The sequence below is a fragment of the Triticum urartu genome, chromosome 4A (assembly GCF_056163025.1).
Source record: "Triticum urartu cultivar PI428250 chromosome 4A, HENAU_Tu73, whole genome shotgun sequence".
NCBI lineage: Eukaryota > Viridiplantae > Streptophyta > Magnoliopsida > Poales > Poaceae > Triticum > Triticum urartu.
This window is the reverse complement of record NC_141876.1, coordinates 108,123,022-108,139,312: the sequence shown is the minus strand read 5'-3', so window position 1 is coordinate 108,139,312 and position 16,291 is coordinate 108,123,022. Positions and strand designations below refer to the sequence as shown.

The window sequence follows — 16,291 nt, the reverse complement described above, 5'->3', positions numbered from 1 at the left end:
GGATGCCGCCAGCCTACGTCGACCTCGTTAGCGACGACGACGACACCGGCGGCCAGTGAAGACGGCGACGACCACGGCACCGACGGGCGCGGCAGGAGCGCGCAGGATGCGTTTTTTTATTTTGTTTTTATATGTTAATTATGAAACTGGGCCTTTTAAGTGGCCGTGGAAACCGGACCATTTTGTGGCCGACCCCTATATATGTTTCATGTTTTTTTAAATACATTTATTTACTTTTTTAGTTATTTCATTCTAGTTTTTTAATTTTTTTATTCACGTCCACTCCGGACACGATTTGGGATACAACCGCGCGGTAGGCGCATGCACGACCCATCGGACAAAGCAGGACACGGGCGAACCCATCGGCGCCCCAAAGGGACAAAATCCGGCTAATCCGGACGTCTGTTTGGGATCGCCCGGTGGAGTTGGCCTCACGCATGCAAAGGGGTACAGAGCATGCACGCATGCACACATGCACAAAGCACCCAACAAAGCCAGCACTCACGCATTTACGCAAACAGGTTCTGGGCACGACAAGGAAAGTCACGACGACATCTCTTCCGAGCTCCAGATTGCAGCACGCATGAGAGAAGAGGATCAGCATTCGCTACCCCTGTTCGTGCAGCCGCCGGCACCCCAGTAAGTCACACGCCGGCCATACGCACGAAGAAGCAAGCACGTCAGGAGCCCTGCAAGCAAGCCATATGCACACATTCGGCCAACCTCAGCAAGCCGGAGCCCTTACCCGAGGGAGCGTGCATGCAGCACCAGCCTAGCAGCGCCGCTGGCTGCGCTGGTCGGTCTCTCCGCCGCGCGCTCTGGCCGGCCCCGCCGCTGCATCATGGCTCCGCCGCCCGACCACCCAACGTTCTATCTGGCTATGTCTGACTACTGCAGGCGCATCTTTAATCACGACTGCCACGAACCGCAGGCAATGCCGGCGCCGTCCACGGCTCATGTAGACGCACCATGTCCGGGTGGACGCCCAAGGCTGAGCCCGCCTCAACGCCGTGGAACATAACCACTCTGTACCCGCATTCGTGAATGATGAACTAACCAAAATATTGGAGCATACATCCCTAAACACATGGATAAACTGATTGCCTTTTTCTTTTTACTATAGTCAACATAGTCACACAATACACTAGGGGCAAAACGGTCTTTTCGCCTTACGCTTAACACCTTTAGTTTCTAAAATGAACGGAAGTGTCATATAAAGAACAAAAATTATTTTAGGTGTCAAATAAAGAAGGAAATTTTATTTTAGGCCAAATAGAAAACCAAAATTTAAGAAAGGGCCAAATATCGAATTCTCTCCGTTTTGGGGAGTAAATTGCTGAAAACCACCACATTTGTGGCAAAGATATTGCAAAACCACCACTTTTGTCAAAAATTTCAAAAAACCACCACTTCCTCGGCAAGTGAGTAACAAAAACCACTAAACGTGCTGTGAGCCGTGACTAACTGAGAATCTGACTTATCGGGCCCACCTGTCGGAGCCACGTGGCAAAGGGCAAACGGCAAAGCGGAAACGGCCGTTAGGACCCCTCTAGTTAAGCCCAGCGCGCCGGCCCTGGTGCTCTCATCCCCCTCCCTCTCTTCTCTGTTGCGCGCGCAACCATGGCAACTACTCCCTCCGGCGATGTCGAGGGTGGAGACGATGGCGGCTCCAGATCCAGACGGAGTCGCGGGCGGGACCTGCTTGGGGTCGACTATGAGTCCTCCTCCTCAGAGGACAGCCCGCTATCGCCGTGGCGCGGGCAGAGGGCGGGTGCGGCGGCTGCGGGGACGGCGGCGGCGCCTGCTGCTCCATTTGGATCCAGATCCATTCAAGCTGAAGGCGCGGGAGACCAACCCGATGAGGAAGAGCCGCCATCTTCTTGCCGTGCAGGCAAGGCTTCCGCTGCGGCGCGGTCGCCGTCTGATGCAGCAGTCGTCCCTACTAACATCGGCGACGACACATACGTCCTCTATCTCAAGCTCCTTCTGCCTCTGAATTTTCGTTCTTGAGGTTTAGGTCGATCTAGGGTTTTGTATTGCCTCTGAATTTAGTCCTGACTAGGGTTTGAGTACAGATTAGAACCTACAATTATCTTGCTCTACAATTGTTGTGCATATTTACATTGTTAGGATTGCAATGTACTTGTGTTGTACAAATTTAGGTAATTACACTATTAGGATTACATTCCAGTTGTACTATGTGTTGTTCAAATTTATGTTATAGTAACTTGTACATTTTAATTGGTATTGTAGGTCGAGCTATGAGAAGTGGGACGTGCATATTGATTTTGAAGGGATTAAATACATCAGGACAAAGTTCTTTAAGAAAGACATAAGATATTACAATCTTATGTATGTGCTGCTTGACAATGGGTATAGTTTTTCAGACTGCCTATATTACATGAGATGTGGTGGAATAGGATTGGATGGTTTTAAACTGCTTGACAGCCAGATTAAGGTGGATGAAATGCTTAAGCAATACCAGGACATCAGGAGGATAACATTGTCAGTTACTAAGGGCAAGAGGCAGCAGGCAATTGTTTTGTCTCCAGCAAAGAAGGGAAAGAGAAAGGCAGCAGAACCAATTCAAATATCTGATGAAGAATATAGCAGTGATCCTGATATAGTGTTTGCAGTCAGTGAAAATGGTGTGGCCCATAAGGAATTTGGTGATTATGTTGGTTCAAGTTCAGGCAGAGGCACAAATGAAAATTTGTTCCTGGCCACACAACAGAGTGTAAATTTCCAGCCCATCCAAACTATGCCACCTCCTGACAGGGCCAATTATGCAGACATGGATGACATGGATTTGGATTCAGAAAGTGAGGAGGAAAATAGCTCTAATGAAGATAGTGCAGACCTGCAGTCAACTGTAGCAGATATGAAGAAGGCAGCACTGCACTTTGAGGGTGACACAGAACCAGGGGACATCTATGATGTTCCTGAGGAGCAGGAAGAGGAAGAGCACAGTGAACAAGCTCCAAATGTAGCTGAAGAAGAACATTTGAATGAAGATGGAGTATTGCAGCAGCCTGTGCTTAAGATTGGAAAGAGAGTGGGCCCAACAACAAGAACACACTCATCAGCCAATGATCCAATTGAGCCTGACTGGTTTCCCTCAGGTGATGAGGATGAAAATCTTGGTTTTTTGGACTCAGAGGATGATGATGGCAATGAGCCTATGTCTTTTATTATTCCCTCAGGAAGGAAAACAAGAGCAGAGAAGGCAAAGCCAAGAAAATGGTATGATGAAAGCAGACTCAATCCAGAACAACAATTTTGTTTGAAGCTATGTTTCAAAGATGTGTACCAATTTAGGAGTGCTCTACTTAACTTTCACATCAAGCAGCTGAGGTCTTTCAGATATCACAGGAACTGCAAAGGCAGGGTCATTGCTTGGTGTGACCACAAGGACAAATGATGTCCTTTTTATATTGTTGCTTCTCAGATCAAGAATGAGCAAACATTTTGTGTAAAGAAGTTCAGAGCAGAACATACTTGCCCAACTAGTGACAAACATAGTAAAGTGAGCTCAAAGTGGCTAGGAAGCAGTATCTTAGAGACAATCAGATCAGACCCAAACACAACTGTGCCAGCATTGGTGGACAAGGCAAAGAGGAAATTTGGAATTGAAGTTCCAAAGATGATGGCATGGAGAGCTAAAAAGGTAGCAAAGGAAATTGTCCTAGGGGATCATAAGAAGCAATACCATAGGTTGTCTGATTACATTGAAACAGTTAAATTATGCAATCCAGGATCTAGATGCATTGTCACAACTGTCACTCCTAAAAGCACAAATGAAAACCCACATCTAGGTCCTAGGTTCCATGGTCTTTTCTTTTGTCTCAATGCACCTAGGGAGGGTTTTCTAAATGGATGTAGGCCTTTCATTGGTTTGGATGGATGCTTCATAAAGCTTACAACTGGAGCACAAATCCTAGCAGCTACTGGTAGGGATGCCAACAACAACATGTATCCCATTGCTTTTGGAATTGTAGGAGTGGAGGACACACCCAGTTGGAGTTGGTTTCTCACCCAACTTAAGTATGCTCTGGGAGGCACAGAAGAGGGGAAGTTTGGCAAATACACCATCATGTCAGATAGGCAGAAGGTCCGTGATCTATGTTCTCTTTCAAACCTACATATTATCTTTTGTGCCTTAAGTATGCTCTAATTTTTTACTAGTTAGTGATTGTTTGAACTTAAGATTGAAACCTAGTTAGTGATTGTTTGAAGTTAAGATTGAAACCTAGTTACTTTCTTTTCTGCCTTAAGTATGCTCAAATTGTTTTTGTTTATTAGTTAGTGATTGTTTGAACTTAAGATTGAAACCTAGTTACTTTATTTTTGGTTGAAATCAGGGCCTGCTTAATGCTGTCAATGCTGTATTTCCAAACTGGCCACAAAGATTTTGTTTAAGGCACATTTATGCACATTTTCAAAGAGCTGGATTTAGAGGTGAAGATCTGAAAAAATGCATGGACAGTGCTAGCTATTCCTACACAAAGCATGGTTTTGATGTAGCCATGGCCAATTTGAAGAATGAGTGTGAGGATGCATGGAGGTGGTTATCTGGTATTCCAGTACACACATGGGCTAGGCATGAAATGGACACAAATTGCAAAACAGACCTGGTGGTTAATAACATAAGTGAGGTCTTCAATAAATATATCTTGGATGTTAGAAACAAACCAATAGTGACAATGATTAATGGAATCAAAGACAAGTTGCTCGTCAGGTTTGATGGAAAAAGAGAAAGTGCAGCAGCTTCTAGATGGGAAATAGCTCCAACATATGCAGAGCAGCTGGAGATGAGCAAGAAGTTTCAAAGAGATTGCAAAGCAATTAGGGCAGGGCCTAACCTGTGGCAAGTAAGCAGTGGGCCAAAGACCTATGCTGTGAACCTTGAGGAGCACACTTGTGGACGCAGGAAGTGGGACATGTCAGGTTTGCCATGCAACCATGCTTGCAGTGCAATTTATAAGGCCAAGATGCAACCTGAGGATTTTGTAAGTCCTTTCTTGAGGAAAGCAATGTATTTGGAGGCATACAAACCAATAGTGTATCCGGTTCCTGGAGAAGATGCTTGGGTCAAGTCAGGAAAACCTGATATTGAGCCTCCTGTATTCCACAAAGAGGACCAGAGTGGAAGAAAAGAAGAAAAGAGGAAGAAGGGAAGGTTTGAAGTGCCTAAACCAAAAGATACCTCTAGGATGGCTACAATCAGATGTGGCAACTGTAGGTTAATGGGCCACAGGTTTACTAATTGTGGACAACCTTTGAGGCCTGATCTGCAGATGAGGAAAAATAGAAGCATGGTACATATTTTTTCATCATTGTATCTGATTTTGCTTATGTAGATTTTAATTTCTGTTTGTTTTAAAAACTGCAGGAAAAGAGAAGGCAAAAGGCAGAATCCTACACTCCACCTAATGCTACTGCGGCTCCTATGGCACCAAGAGCTGCTCCTATGGCATCAAGAGCTGCTCCTAGGGCACCAAGAGCTGCTCCTAGGGCACCAAGGGTTGCTTTCTTAGCACCAAGGCCAGCAGCTAGGCCTCCATGTGGAGAAGGGACTTCTTCTGCTGCTGGTACTTCTACATCTACATCAACTGTTGTTGCTGCTGCTAAAAAACAGAGGTCAGTGAGAGGTGGAAGAGTTGGTGGAGCATCAAATGCTACAACAGGTTCAAGGAAGAAACCTCAGAAATATGCAAGACTGAAGAGCTACTTCGCAGCAAGTGGAAATGTGTGAACTTTGATATCTGCCAGTGCTTGAAACTTTTGGGGCTATAACCCATGTATCTGTCTTGAGAAACTTGGATGTGTGATGATTTGAGTCCTTTGAACCTGTGTTTAAATTTGAGTCATGTGAACTTGTGTAATTTGAGTCATCTGAACCTATGTGGTAATTTCAGTCCTGTGAACCTATGTTTCAATTTGAGTCCTAAAAACCTATGTGGTATTTATGTTATGTGAACCTCTGTTATGTGTGATCAAGCCTTCATGCTGTTGTGGAGTTATGTTGATCTACCAGAATAGGGGTCATCGAACCCTCGACGACAACCAAAACAACCTTACCCTACATTTGGGGTCATCGAACCCTCGACGACAACCAAAACAACCTTACCCTACATTTGGGGTCATCGAACCCTCGACGACAACCAAAACAACCTTACCCTAGAATAGGGGTCATCGAACCCTCGACGACAACCTAAACTATCCTACCCTACATTTGGGGTCATCGAACCCTCGACGGCAACCTAAACTACCTTACCCTAGATTTGGGGTCATCGAACCCTCGACGACAACCTAAACTACCTACTCCCTAAACAAAAACAACCAAAACCACCTACTCCCTAAACAAAAAACAAGCAAAACCACCTACTCCCTAAACAATAACTAGTACTTCTAATTATACATCTACATCTACATCACCTGCTGATGATGCTAAAATACCTCAGAAATATGGAAGACCTGGAGTACATCTACATCTACATCAATAGCATTATCCAGTAACACAAATTAATCCAGCAACACAAAATAATAGCATTATCCAGCAACACAAATTAATCCAGCTTAAATTCAGTACAAATGTCCTGCACTTTTAGTGCCACAAATAGCAGATAGAGTACTCTAGCAGATACAACTACAATAACATTGAATCATTCATCAACTATCTCTTTGATCTTCCTGATCTTCCCCTTGGTGGCCTCCTTCTCTTTGAACAGATCACCTATAGTGTACTCCAGGTGCCTTTTCTCTTGCTTCCACTTCTCCTTCTCCTCCAACAACATGGCCCTCTCCTGCTTGATCTTGTCCATCTCCTGCACAAGCTTCACCTTCTCTTCCTTCTCTTGGTCTCTCTCTTCCTCTGCTTTGGCCCTCAGCACTTGATGAATGTTAGTGTCTGATTTGTCAGCCAAGTTCTTTCTCTCGATCTGTTCCTTTAGGTCATTAATAACCAACCTTGCATTGCCTAATTGGGTAATTGCATCCTCCTTGTCAGCCACCATTTTGGCAAAGTCAACTTTAAAAAACCTCAGGTCATTTTCCATCTTCCTCTTCTCTTCCATTACCTTCACTACTTCTTCAACATTAACAACATTCTGCCTCAACCTATTGGTCAACTCCTCCTCATGCATAGTCCAGATGGTATTTAAAGCTTGCTTCAATTGGACTGGCCACTCTGGGTCAATCCAGTCCACAAAGTTGCACTTGGGTACATCCTATGAATGTATGAACAAAGGAAATATAATTAAACCAATTTCTAAAAACATTAGTGATAAAAATAAAAAACAACAATCCATTAATTATCCATGTTTCTAGTACTGCATTGCCTACTCCTGGATAGCAAATATAGAGCTAAAATGATTTAAAAATAGAATGGCCACAACCATAAGAAATTGGAAACTGCCTAATCTCAGACTTAATGTACAAAAGTACTCCACTGCCTACTGCTATTGTATCAAGATTTATGGCCAGAGATATATACTTTACTGCCTAATTTCAAACTTATTGTGTCAGTCAACTCAGCACTTCAGTGGATTCACATATTTCAGACCAATTCTATCAATAATGAATTCACATGTTTCACAAAATCACTTCAACACTTCAAGAAGTAATTGAACTGGTCAGAAAATCACCTTTTCCCCACACCCCAGGAACCTCCTGCCACTGTCAGTCCATTCAAAGGCAACAAACTTCTCACAGGGCGCACGATGCTCACAACGTGCAGGATGATTCAAAGCAATGCCGCTCCATTCCGTGCACTCCATTTTGGCAGGTACCTAGGCAGAGGGAAAATGAAGTCAATTGCTATCGGGAAGAAATTCCCCTTTCTCCCTAACCCTAACCCTAGATGCACAAGAGCAGAATCTTACCTGGCTCACATCGTCAGAGGAAGAGTCGGAACAGTCGGAAGGCTCAGACCAAGAAACCATGTCTCCCCTCCCGTCAGCGGTGCGAAGCTGCTCGCGACCGCGGCGGCGGGAGGTGCGACGCGAGAAAGGAAGGAGCAGAGCAGAGAAGAGAGCGGTTGGGGAGGAATGCCCTAACGTGCGCGCGCTGGGCTTAACTAGCGGGGTCCTAACGGCCGTTTCCGCTTTGCTGTTTGCCCTTTGCCACGTGGCTCCGACAGGTGGGCCCGATAAGTCAGATTCTCAGTTAGTCGTGGCTCACAACACGTTTAGTGGTTTTTGTTACTCACTTGCTGAGGAAGTGGTGGTTTTTTGAAATTTTTGACAGAAGTGGTGATTTTACAGTATCCTTGCCACAAATGTGGTAGTTTTCAGCAATTTACTCCGTTTTGGGACGCAACCCGCAGTCCATCCTCTCTGTCGCTCGCTGGCTCTCGCCCCCGCCGCTTTGCTCCGGCTCGCCGCCGCCACGCTCTGCTTCGGGCCGCTGCCTCCGCGCTCTGCTTCATGTCGCCGCCGCCGCGCTATGCTCTGGCTCGCCGCCGCCGTGCTATGCTTCGGGTATCCGCCGCCTTGCGCTGTGCTCCATCTCGCCACCTAAAAGGCTCTCCTTTCGATCCAATAAGCCGATGAGTCACCGGATACGGCGTCAGCGAGGCTGTATACGTCGTCGGCGAGGTCGGACGCGCCGGATCCCGACCACCTTGCTGCTAAAAGCTCCCCTTTGCGAGCTCAAATGAGGAGTACGACGACGGCGATGTCCTGGAGCAGCACGGGTGACCTGGACAGGGAGGAGAGTAGCAGCAAGACGAGGGACACGACTGAGTCATCGACTACTACCACACCCTCCATGCCCCGGCGCTCACAAGGTATGCTTCCTCTATCTGAATCTCTCCCCGCCCTTTATCTGAATGTCCTGTTCCTCTATCTGAATCTGATATTCTGATTACAGATTTATTGTGTGTTCATTGTGCTTTATCTGAATCTGATCCTGTTCCTCAAGTTTGCTGTTCATTGAGTGTGGAAGATACAAGTGGAAAATACAGTCCACTTGGTTTGATTCAAATTCCTTCAAAAATACAGGGGCAGAGCTCTACTAAGAATTCAAATTCATTCAAAATACTGTTCGATTGTTTCCAAAAACTGCAGACAAATTCTAGTTACAGTACATCTAGCTGATACACATCTTGGCCTAATAATACGAGCCCTGCAAAACTAAGTGCAAGTACTCTTCAAGTCCCATTTGCTCTTTTGTAAATTCAGTTAACACATTTAACACTTGGTAAATTCAGTTAACTGAGCACTTTTGTACCAACAGTAAACTAATGCTTGTAAAGAAAAAACTTGCTGCACAAATTTGGCTGAGTTTGTACCAACAGTTAACTGAATTTGACTGAATTTTTGTATCAACAGTTGCACAAACTTGTCTGCAATTTTGGTGCTGCACATACTTGGGGCTGCACAAACTTGGGGCTGTACACTGTTAACTGAATTTGACTGAACACTTTCCAAACTTAGGAGCTGTTCTCTGTTAACTGAATTTGACTGAGCACTTCCAAAAGTCGGTTCTGAGTTTCTGCACAAATTTACGCACAACATGCTGCTACAATGAAGTTGATTGAACTGAACCTATCTTGGAACTGAAATTGATTGAACTAAAAAAATTTCAAATTTTCAGGACCAGTACCAGCTCGTAGAAGCAGCGATGGGGGCGGGGATCGAAGGCGGGGGCAGCCACCAGCTAACAGCAGAGATGGGGGCGGGGATCGGAGGGTGTCGGCGTCGCCCATCACCACCATCACGCGGCGGCCGAAGTGGACCTGCGCGTCAGCGGTGGGAAACGGAATCGGGACCGAAGTGGACCATCGCGGCGACCAGCGCGCCGGCGGTGGGCGGCGAAATCGGTGGCGGAGGTACCGCTCGTGGGTGGGCCGCGGAGGTCCTGCTCGTGGTGGGCGGCGCAGGGCCTGTTCGTGGGCGACGTCCTGGGCGGGCTCTTTGGCGACGCAGGACCGTCTCAGGCAACGGGCGGCTGGCCGTGGCGACGCGCGGGCGATGGGGGCTGGCCGTGGCGACGCCGGGCGATAGGCGGAGGTGGAAGAAGGAGACGGGGGCTTGTTTGTCAGAGCTCTGAAAGCACAATGGCGTTTTAGCAAAAACACGATTGTACTGCGCGCGCGACGAGAATTTCGGGACGGAGGGAGTATGAGATAGTCCAAACCAAAACAAGGAGTAAAATTTTACTCGAACAGCCAAGAAACTGTGCAACACAAATTCTGTAGTCAACAAAACTGAAACTGGAGTCAGTGCTTAGAACTGTAGGAGTAGTCAGTTTTCCTAATTTTACTAACAGCATATCAAAACTACATAAGTTTTGGCACCAACAAAACTGAGTACTCCATTGCTTCCATGTTCCATCACTTTAAAATTCTTGATGATGATTAAACTGAAACATCAGTATATTTTCCTGCTGCTGATTAAACTGTTTCAAATTACAGGAAGATGATTAAACTGAAACTGAGTATTGCTGATTAAACTGTTTCAAATTTTCCTGCACCAACAAAAACTACAGGAGGATGATTAAACTGAAGCTGGAGTACTGCATTACAAATTTTTGCATTAAATTAAAACCGAGTACTCTGAACAATTTTGGACTCTGGAGAAATGATAGGACAGGGCTGTTTTATATATAAAGCAGGGCGAAAGCTTTTTTTGGTAATGATAGGACGCCGACACAGACAAAATAACCATGTCATCACTGGAGTTTAACCTGCTTGTTCGCCCCAATATCCACCAACATGCAGCAGTAGTCCTTCCTCATATCAATCGGGAGTGCCACGAGAGATTGGTACCTGCGCCGATCGTCCGAGGCAAGAACGCCGTAGGCTCTCAACATCTCATCGTGAGTCAACCCGGGTATCTCAAGCAGCGCCGTCAAGACATCCTGATCAGGAGAGGCCACACACTTTGTCGCCGCCGGTGGCATGTCGACAGTGTCGTTGGCGCACCGGCTTTCGCTTGCCGGCAGCTTACGGTTGCCGCTGCCCGGCGAAGTGTTGAGGTAGCCCGAGACCTGGCTGGGAAGGAAAGCATTCCCCTGATAGTGTTTGTCCTTGGAGAGGATGGTAGTTCTGAGCAGCGTCTTCCTTCTCGTGTCGACCATGGCCACCCATGTTGTCTTATCGCCGTCGTGGTGGAGGTGATCGTGCTCGGACACCAGAAAGCAGACTACGTCGGGATCTTCGATGCTCACGACGGGGAAATCCATCGGCAGGCGAGGGAGAAGCCGGTAGGCGTCGAGGTCCCAGAGGTCGCTGCAGTCGACCACGGCGTCCTTCTCCCACCCCATGTCGCGACCCTTCGTCCTCCTCAGGGTCCAGGTGGTGACGGTGAATGCATGGCGAGAGAGCGCGCACTCGGTGGCGCCGGGGCCTCCGCAGCAGCAGCGAGGACAGACATGGACGAACTTCACCGTGGCGCCGCCGTCGGTGGCGGACACGCTCTGGGAGGACTCGGGCCTGTCCCAGTCCTCGCGTTGACGGACGACGGGCTCCACGGGCAGAGGCAGGTACCTCAGCTCGGGGGTCTCCTGTGACATGTCGGAGAAGACGATGCCCTTGTACAGGTCGACCCAGTAAAAGAAACGGTCGCCGACGGGGATGACCCTGTCAGTCTCCCAGTAGTCCCAACAACAGTAAGAAGTCACCTCGCCATTGTTGACGTCGTGGTGGACGCGAAGGCGCTTGATCTTCCTGTGCAGATCGCGGGACCGGAGCACGCGGAGGTCGGCTACCACCACCCCTGCCTCGCCATCATCAACAATTTTGATAAGACGGATCGCCGCCAATACAAAATCCCATAATTTTAAATAGCCGGCTATAGCTCCGTTATAGCTGTTTGAACATGTTGTCGCTAAATGATTTCATGTACAATTTGCCGCTATAGCCCCGCTATAGCCCAGCTATAGTTATTTTTAAGGGTCGCCGCTATATGCCATAGCCCGCTATTTAAAACATTGAAAATCCCCATCGCCGCGTCGCAGGATGCCTGTTGTTTTCCGATCCATATTCAGCTGCTCCCGGCGGCCATGGAACCACATCTCATCACTCATGTAACAAGGGGGGAGAAGCGACAACGACGGCGGTCGGGAGGGGTCGCCGGCATTGTAGACGAAGTAGTCGGTCGCGGTGTTCACGTACTGCTTGTCCTCCATGTGCAGACGTAAGAGTACAGAGTAGCCGTGGGCCGCGATGACGCTGGGGAAGATTCGCGCCCCGTCCGACAATAGGCCGTGGTGGAGGTTCAGGGGCGAAATCGCCAGCGGCATGGCGAGGTGGAAGGAGACGTGGACGGGGTAGCCGGTGGAGGTGCGAGCGTACGCCACAGTCCTGGAGTCAGCGGGGCTGGGGCAGGGCCCCGCTTTCCCGTGGCCATAGATAACGCCGCCATCGAACATCACCTAGCGAGGGTACTCGGCGGCGGCGACATTGTCACACCTAACCAGCGGATTAGTGTGTCCTAGAGCTGGCGGGTGGGCCCAGCCAGCTGGCCGACAAGTGGCTGCGTGCGTAATGATAAAGGGTGGCCGCCTGTGGCTGTGTGAGGATATGCGTATGTTGACAACTCTTGTACCCGAACCCTCCCTCTGCAATTCATCCCTCCTTCTTCCTCTCCAAGTCATCTCTTCCCCTCTCTCGCCCCGATCCGGACCCCCTTCTCTCCTTTCCCTTCCTGGGTGTTACAGTTGGTAATCAGAGCCATTCTCCGCCGAATTTTTTCTTCCTTGCTTGTTTGGGAGTCAGTAACATCCACCGCGCCGGTGTGGTTTGCTCCGGCGAGCCGCACGAAATCCGTCGCGGGGTTCGACGCCCTTTCGAGCAGGACAACGGCTCCTTCCAAGGCCTCGGTGATGACGCGGCAAGTTCTCGCCGCCATGGACGAGGGGAACACCAACATCACCAAGATGCTGGAGACGCTGCTCGCCAGAATCGACGACCAGAAGGTGGCGCATGAGAAACATATCGAGCTCCAGGCCGCCTTCAACGCGCAGATCTCGCAGGAGATGCGCGGCCTCTCGCGGCAGCTTGATCTGACCCAGGCAGACCTCGACCTCACGCGCAAGACGGTGGAAGGATCGGCCTCTCCGTCAGGCTCGGTCACCACGCATCTTCACCAGCCCGCGCAACAGCAGCAGCAACCTCCACCGCCCCTCCTCCTCCTCCGTCGTCGCGCCCCGTACCAGATCCGGCACGCCCGTCGTCTTCGCACGTGCGTCTGGGCAACCACCGCCCACCTCTCCTTCCCGTGCCACCACAGGGCGGATTCGTCACCGCGCCGACTGCGTCTCCGACGGGCTACAACACCAACGAGTACCACAAGCCCCCGAAGCACAATTTTCCCAAGTTCGACGGCACGGCGCCATACTTGTGGCTGGATCGTTGCCTCGCCTACTTCGAACTATACAAGGTGGCTGCCCACCAGTGGGTCGCCACCGCGGCGCTCTACATCGACGGCCAGGCCACGCACTGGCTTCAAGCGTTCCGCCAGACGCATCGCAACATCACATAGGACGTCTTCACATTGGCGATCCTGGAGGAGTTTGGCGCCGACGAGTTTGAGGTGGTGATGCACAAGCTGCTCCAGCTCCGCCAAATAGGCACCGTCGCCGAGTACCGCGCCGCGTTCGACGAGTAGATGTACCACTTGCTCGCGCTCGATCCGTCGATCAACACCAAGTTCTTCGTGACGCAGTTCCTCCTTGGCCTCAAGGACGACCTGCGTGCCCCGGTGCGTCTTCAGGCACCCTCAAGCATCACGCGCGCCTCGGTGCTCGCGCGCATCCAAGAGGAAGAGTTGGGCACGACCCACGCGCGACCCCGCATCACACCCGTGGGCCGACCACCACCAACGACAGCCGCAGCGGCACTGCCACACCGCACCTTGGCCGCGCCGGTTCGCGCCCAAGGAGACGAGTACGCGCGGGAGCGGCAACTACGCGATTTCCGTCGCGCGAACAATCTCTGTTTCAAGTGCGGCGATCGCTACTCCAGGGAACATCGCTGCGCCCAACCCGCGCAACTGCTCACAATCAACGTGGGAGACCACAGGGAGGTGCTCTCGGACGACACCATCCATGCCCTGCAGCTGCTCGACGACCCGGGCCCGATGGCGCAACCCCCTGCCTTGGCCGCGGACGCACCAGAGTGCTGTCTTCTCTCGTCGCAGGCGCTCGACGGCACGGACTCGGCGACGACGATCAGGTTGCGCGCACTGGTGGGAAACCAAGTCATGCTCCTGCTGCTCGACTCGGGCAACACCCACAATTTCGTCAACAAGGCGTTCGTTGATCGCCTCAGCCTCGCCACGGAGGAAATGCCGCCGACCGAGGTGCGAGTGGCCGACGATGACAAACTCAACTGCAACCGCATCGTGCCCGGCCTCAAATGGTGGATGCAGGGCCACACCTTCGAGACGCCCATATGTGAGCTGGAGATCGGCGCGTACGATGGCATTTTGGGCATGGACTGGCTCGCCCAGCACAGCCCCATGACATGCCACTGGCAAGACAAGTGGGTGAAATTTCTGCACGACGGCGAAGAGGTCACGCTCCATGGTGTTCCAACCAAACCGGCCACCACACTCATGGCAGTCAGTCCGGAGGAGCTGCGCAAGATGATCGCCGGCAACGATGTCTAGGCCATGGCCATGGTGGACACCTGCGGCCCTCCAGTGCGCCAGGTTTGCAACGGCCCAAGTCAAACACCACTGGCAGATCTGCTAGAGGAATTCGCCGACGTGTTTGCGGCACCGCAAGGGCTCCCTCCCCATCGCCAGTACGACCACGCCGTCACACTGGTGGAGGGCGCGATTCTCGCGAACACGCGCTCGTACCGCTACTCGCCGCTTCAGAAGGACGAGATCGACCGTCAGGTCAAGGAGATGCTGGACTCCGGCATGATCACGCACAACGTCAGTCCCTACGCCGCGCCAGTGTTGCTCGTGAAGAAGAAGGACGGCACCTGGCGATTCTGCGTCGACTACCGTCGCCTCAACAATGCCACTGTCAAGAACAAATTTCCCCTCTCCATCATCGATGAGCTGCTGGACGAGCTGGCCGGCACCGCGGTGTTTTCCAAACTGGACTTGCGGGCGGGCTACCATCAGATCAGGATGCGGGAAGAAGATGAGTCCAAGACGGCGTTCAAGACACATCATGGGCATTTCCAGTTCAGGGTCATGCCGTTCGGCCTCACAAACGCACCCGCCACCTTTCAGTGTCTGATGAACGCCATCTTCGGTAAGTATGTCCGCAAGTTCGTCATCATATTCTTGGATGACATCTTGGTCTTCAGCGAGACGATGGAGGAGCACCTAGAGCACTCGCGCATCGTCTTCGAGCTGCTCCGGGCGCACCAGCTGTATGTCAAGGAATCCAAGTGCACGTTCTCCTACGATCACATCGACTACCTCGGCCATGTGATATCCAAGGAGGGCGTGGCCACGGACAAGGAGAAGACGCAGGCCATGGAGCAGTGGCCAACGCCGACGAACGCCACGGAGTTGCGCGGGTTTTTGGGCCTCACTGGCTATTACAGAAAATCCGTGCCGCACTACGGCATCATCGCCAAGCCGCTCACGCAGCTGCTCACCAAGAAGGGCTTCTCCTGGACCGAGCAGGCGCAAGCGGCATTCGACATGCTCAAGAGCGCCATGGTCACCACACCAGTCCTGGCGCTGCCCAACTTCGAGCGCCCGTTCACGATCGAGATGGACGCCTGCGACACGGGGGTTGGCGCAGTGCTGGCGCAAGATGGCCACCCGGTGGCCTACTTCAGCAAGGCGTTGGGCGTGCGCAACCAGAAGCTCTCCACTTACGAGAAAGAGTTCCTCGCCGTGATGATGGCCGTTGACAAGTGGCGCCAGTACTTGCAGCGCGGCCCCTTCGACATCGTCACAGACCACAAGTCCCTCTGCAATCTTGGGGAGCAGCACCTGGAAACCGAGCTCCAGCGCAAGGCCATGGCAAAGCTGGTGGGACTCCAGTTTCGTTTCCAATACAGACGCGGGCTGGACAATGGCGCCGCCGACGCGCTCTCCCGCGTGGGCAAGCAATTTGAGGTGGCCGCGCTCTCGGCGTGCCAGCCCGTGGATCCACGAGGTGGTCAACTCCTACGCCACCGACGCGGACGCTCAAGAGCGGCTGCAACAGCTCGCCCTGCACAGGCCCGACGAGCATGGCTACGAGCTCTACCGTGGCACCATCTGACGCCAAGGTCGCCTCTGGATCGGTGCCAATGCCGCTCTGCGCACCAAGCTCATCGCCACGCTGCACTGCAGCACCGTGGGAGGCCATTCTGGCAGCACCACCACCT

General features: G+C 51.0%; 3 protein-coding genes and 1 pseudogene across 3 annotated transcripts; 3 read left to right on the top strand and 1 right to left on the bottom strand.

Annotated features, from left to right (window-relative positions):
- The first annotated feature begins 2,401 nt into the window (after positions 1 to 2,401).
- On the top strand, positions 2,402 to 3,421 carry LOC147975013 (uncharacterized). Its single transcript, XM_087520234.1, has one exon. The coding sequence runs from the start codon at positions 2,402 to 2,404 to the stop codon at positions 3,419 to 3,421; it is 1,020 nt and encodes a 339-aa protein (XP_087376360.1).
- A 3,159-nt stretch (positions 3,422 to 6,580) lies between these two features.
- LOC147975012 (uncharacterized) lies at positions 6,581 to 8,060 on the bottom strand. Its single transcript, XM_087519586.1, has 3 exons — positions 7,884 to 8,060; positions 7,647 to 7,790; positions 6,581 to 7,229 (listed from the first exon to the last, which is right to left on the bottom strand). The coding sequence occupies exons 1-3, from the start codon at positions 7,941 to 7,943 to the stop codon at positions 6,666 to 6,668; spliced, it is 768 nt and encodes a 255-aa protein (XP_087375712.1). The 5' UTR covers positions 7,944 to 8,060; the 3' UTR covers positions 6,581 to 6,665.
- Positions 8,061 to 8,302: 242 nt separating this feature from the next.
- On the top strand, positions 8,303 to 10,405 carry LOC125553644 (uncharacterized). The gene is made up of 2 exons (XM_048717400.2): positions 8,303 to 8,788; positions 9,598 to 10,405. Exons 1-2 carry the CDS (start codon positions 8,656 to 8,658, stop codon positions 10,005 to 10,007), a joined length of 543 nt encoding a protein of 180 aa, XP_048573357.1. The 5' UTR covers positions 8,303 to 8,655; the 3' UTR covers positions 10,008 to 10,405.
- A 3,139-nt stretch (positions 10,406 to 13,544) lies between these two features.
- Positions 13,545 to 14,615, top strand: LOC147975011 (uncharacterized; annotated as a pseudogene).
- The last annotated feature ends 1,676 nt before the right edge of the window (positions 14,616 to 16,291 follow it).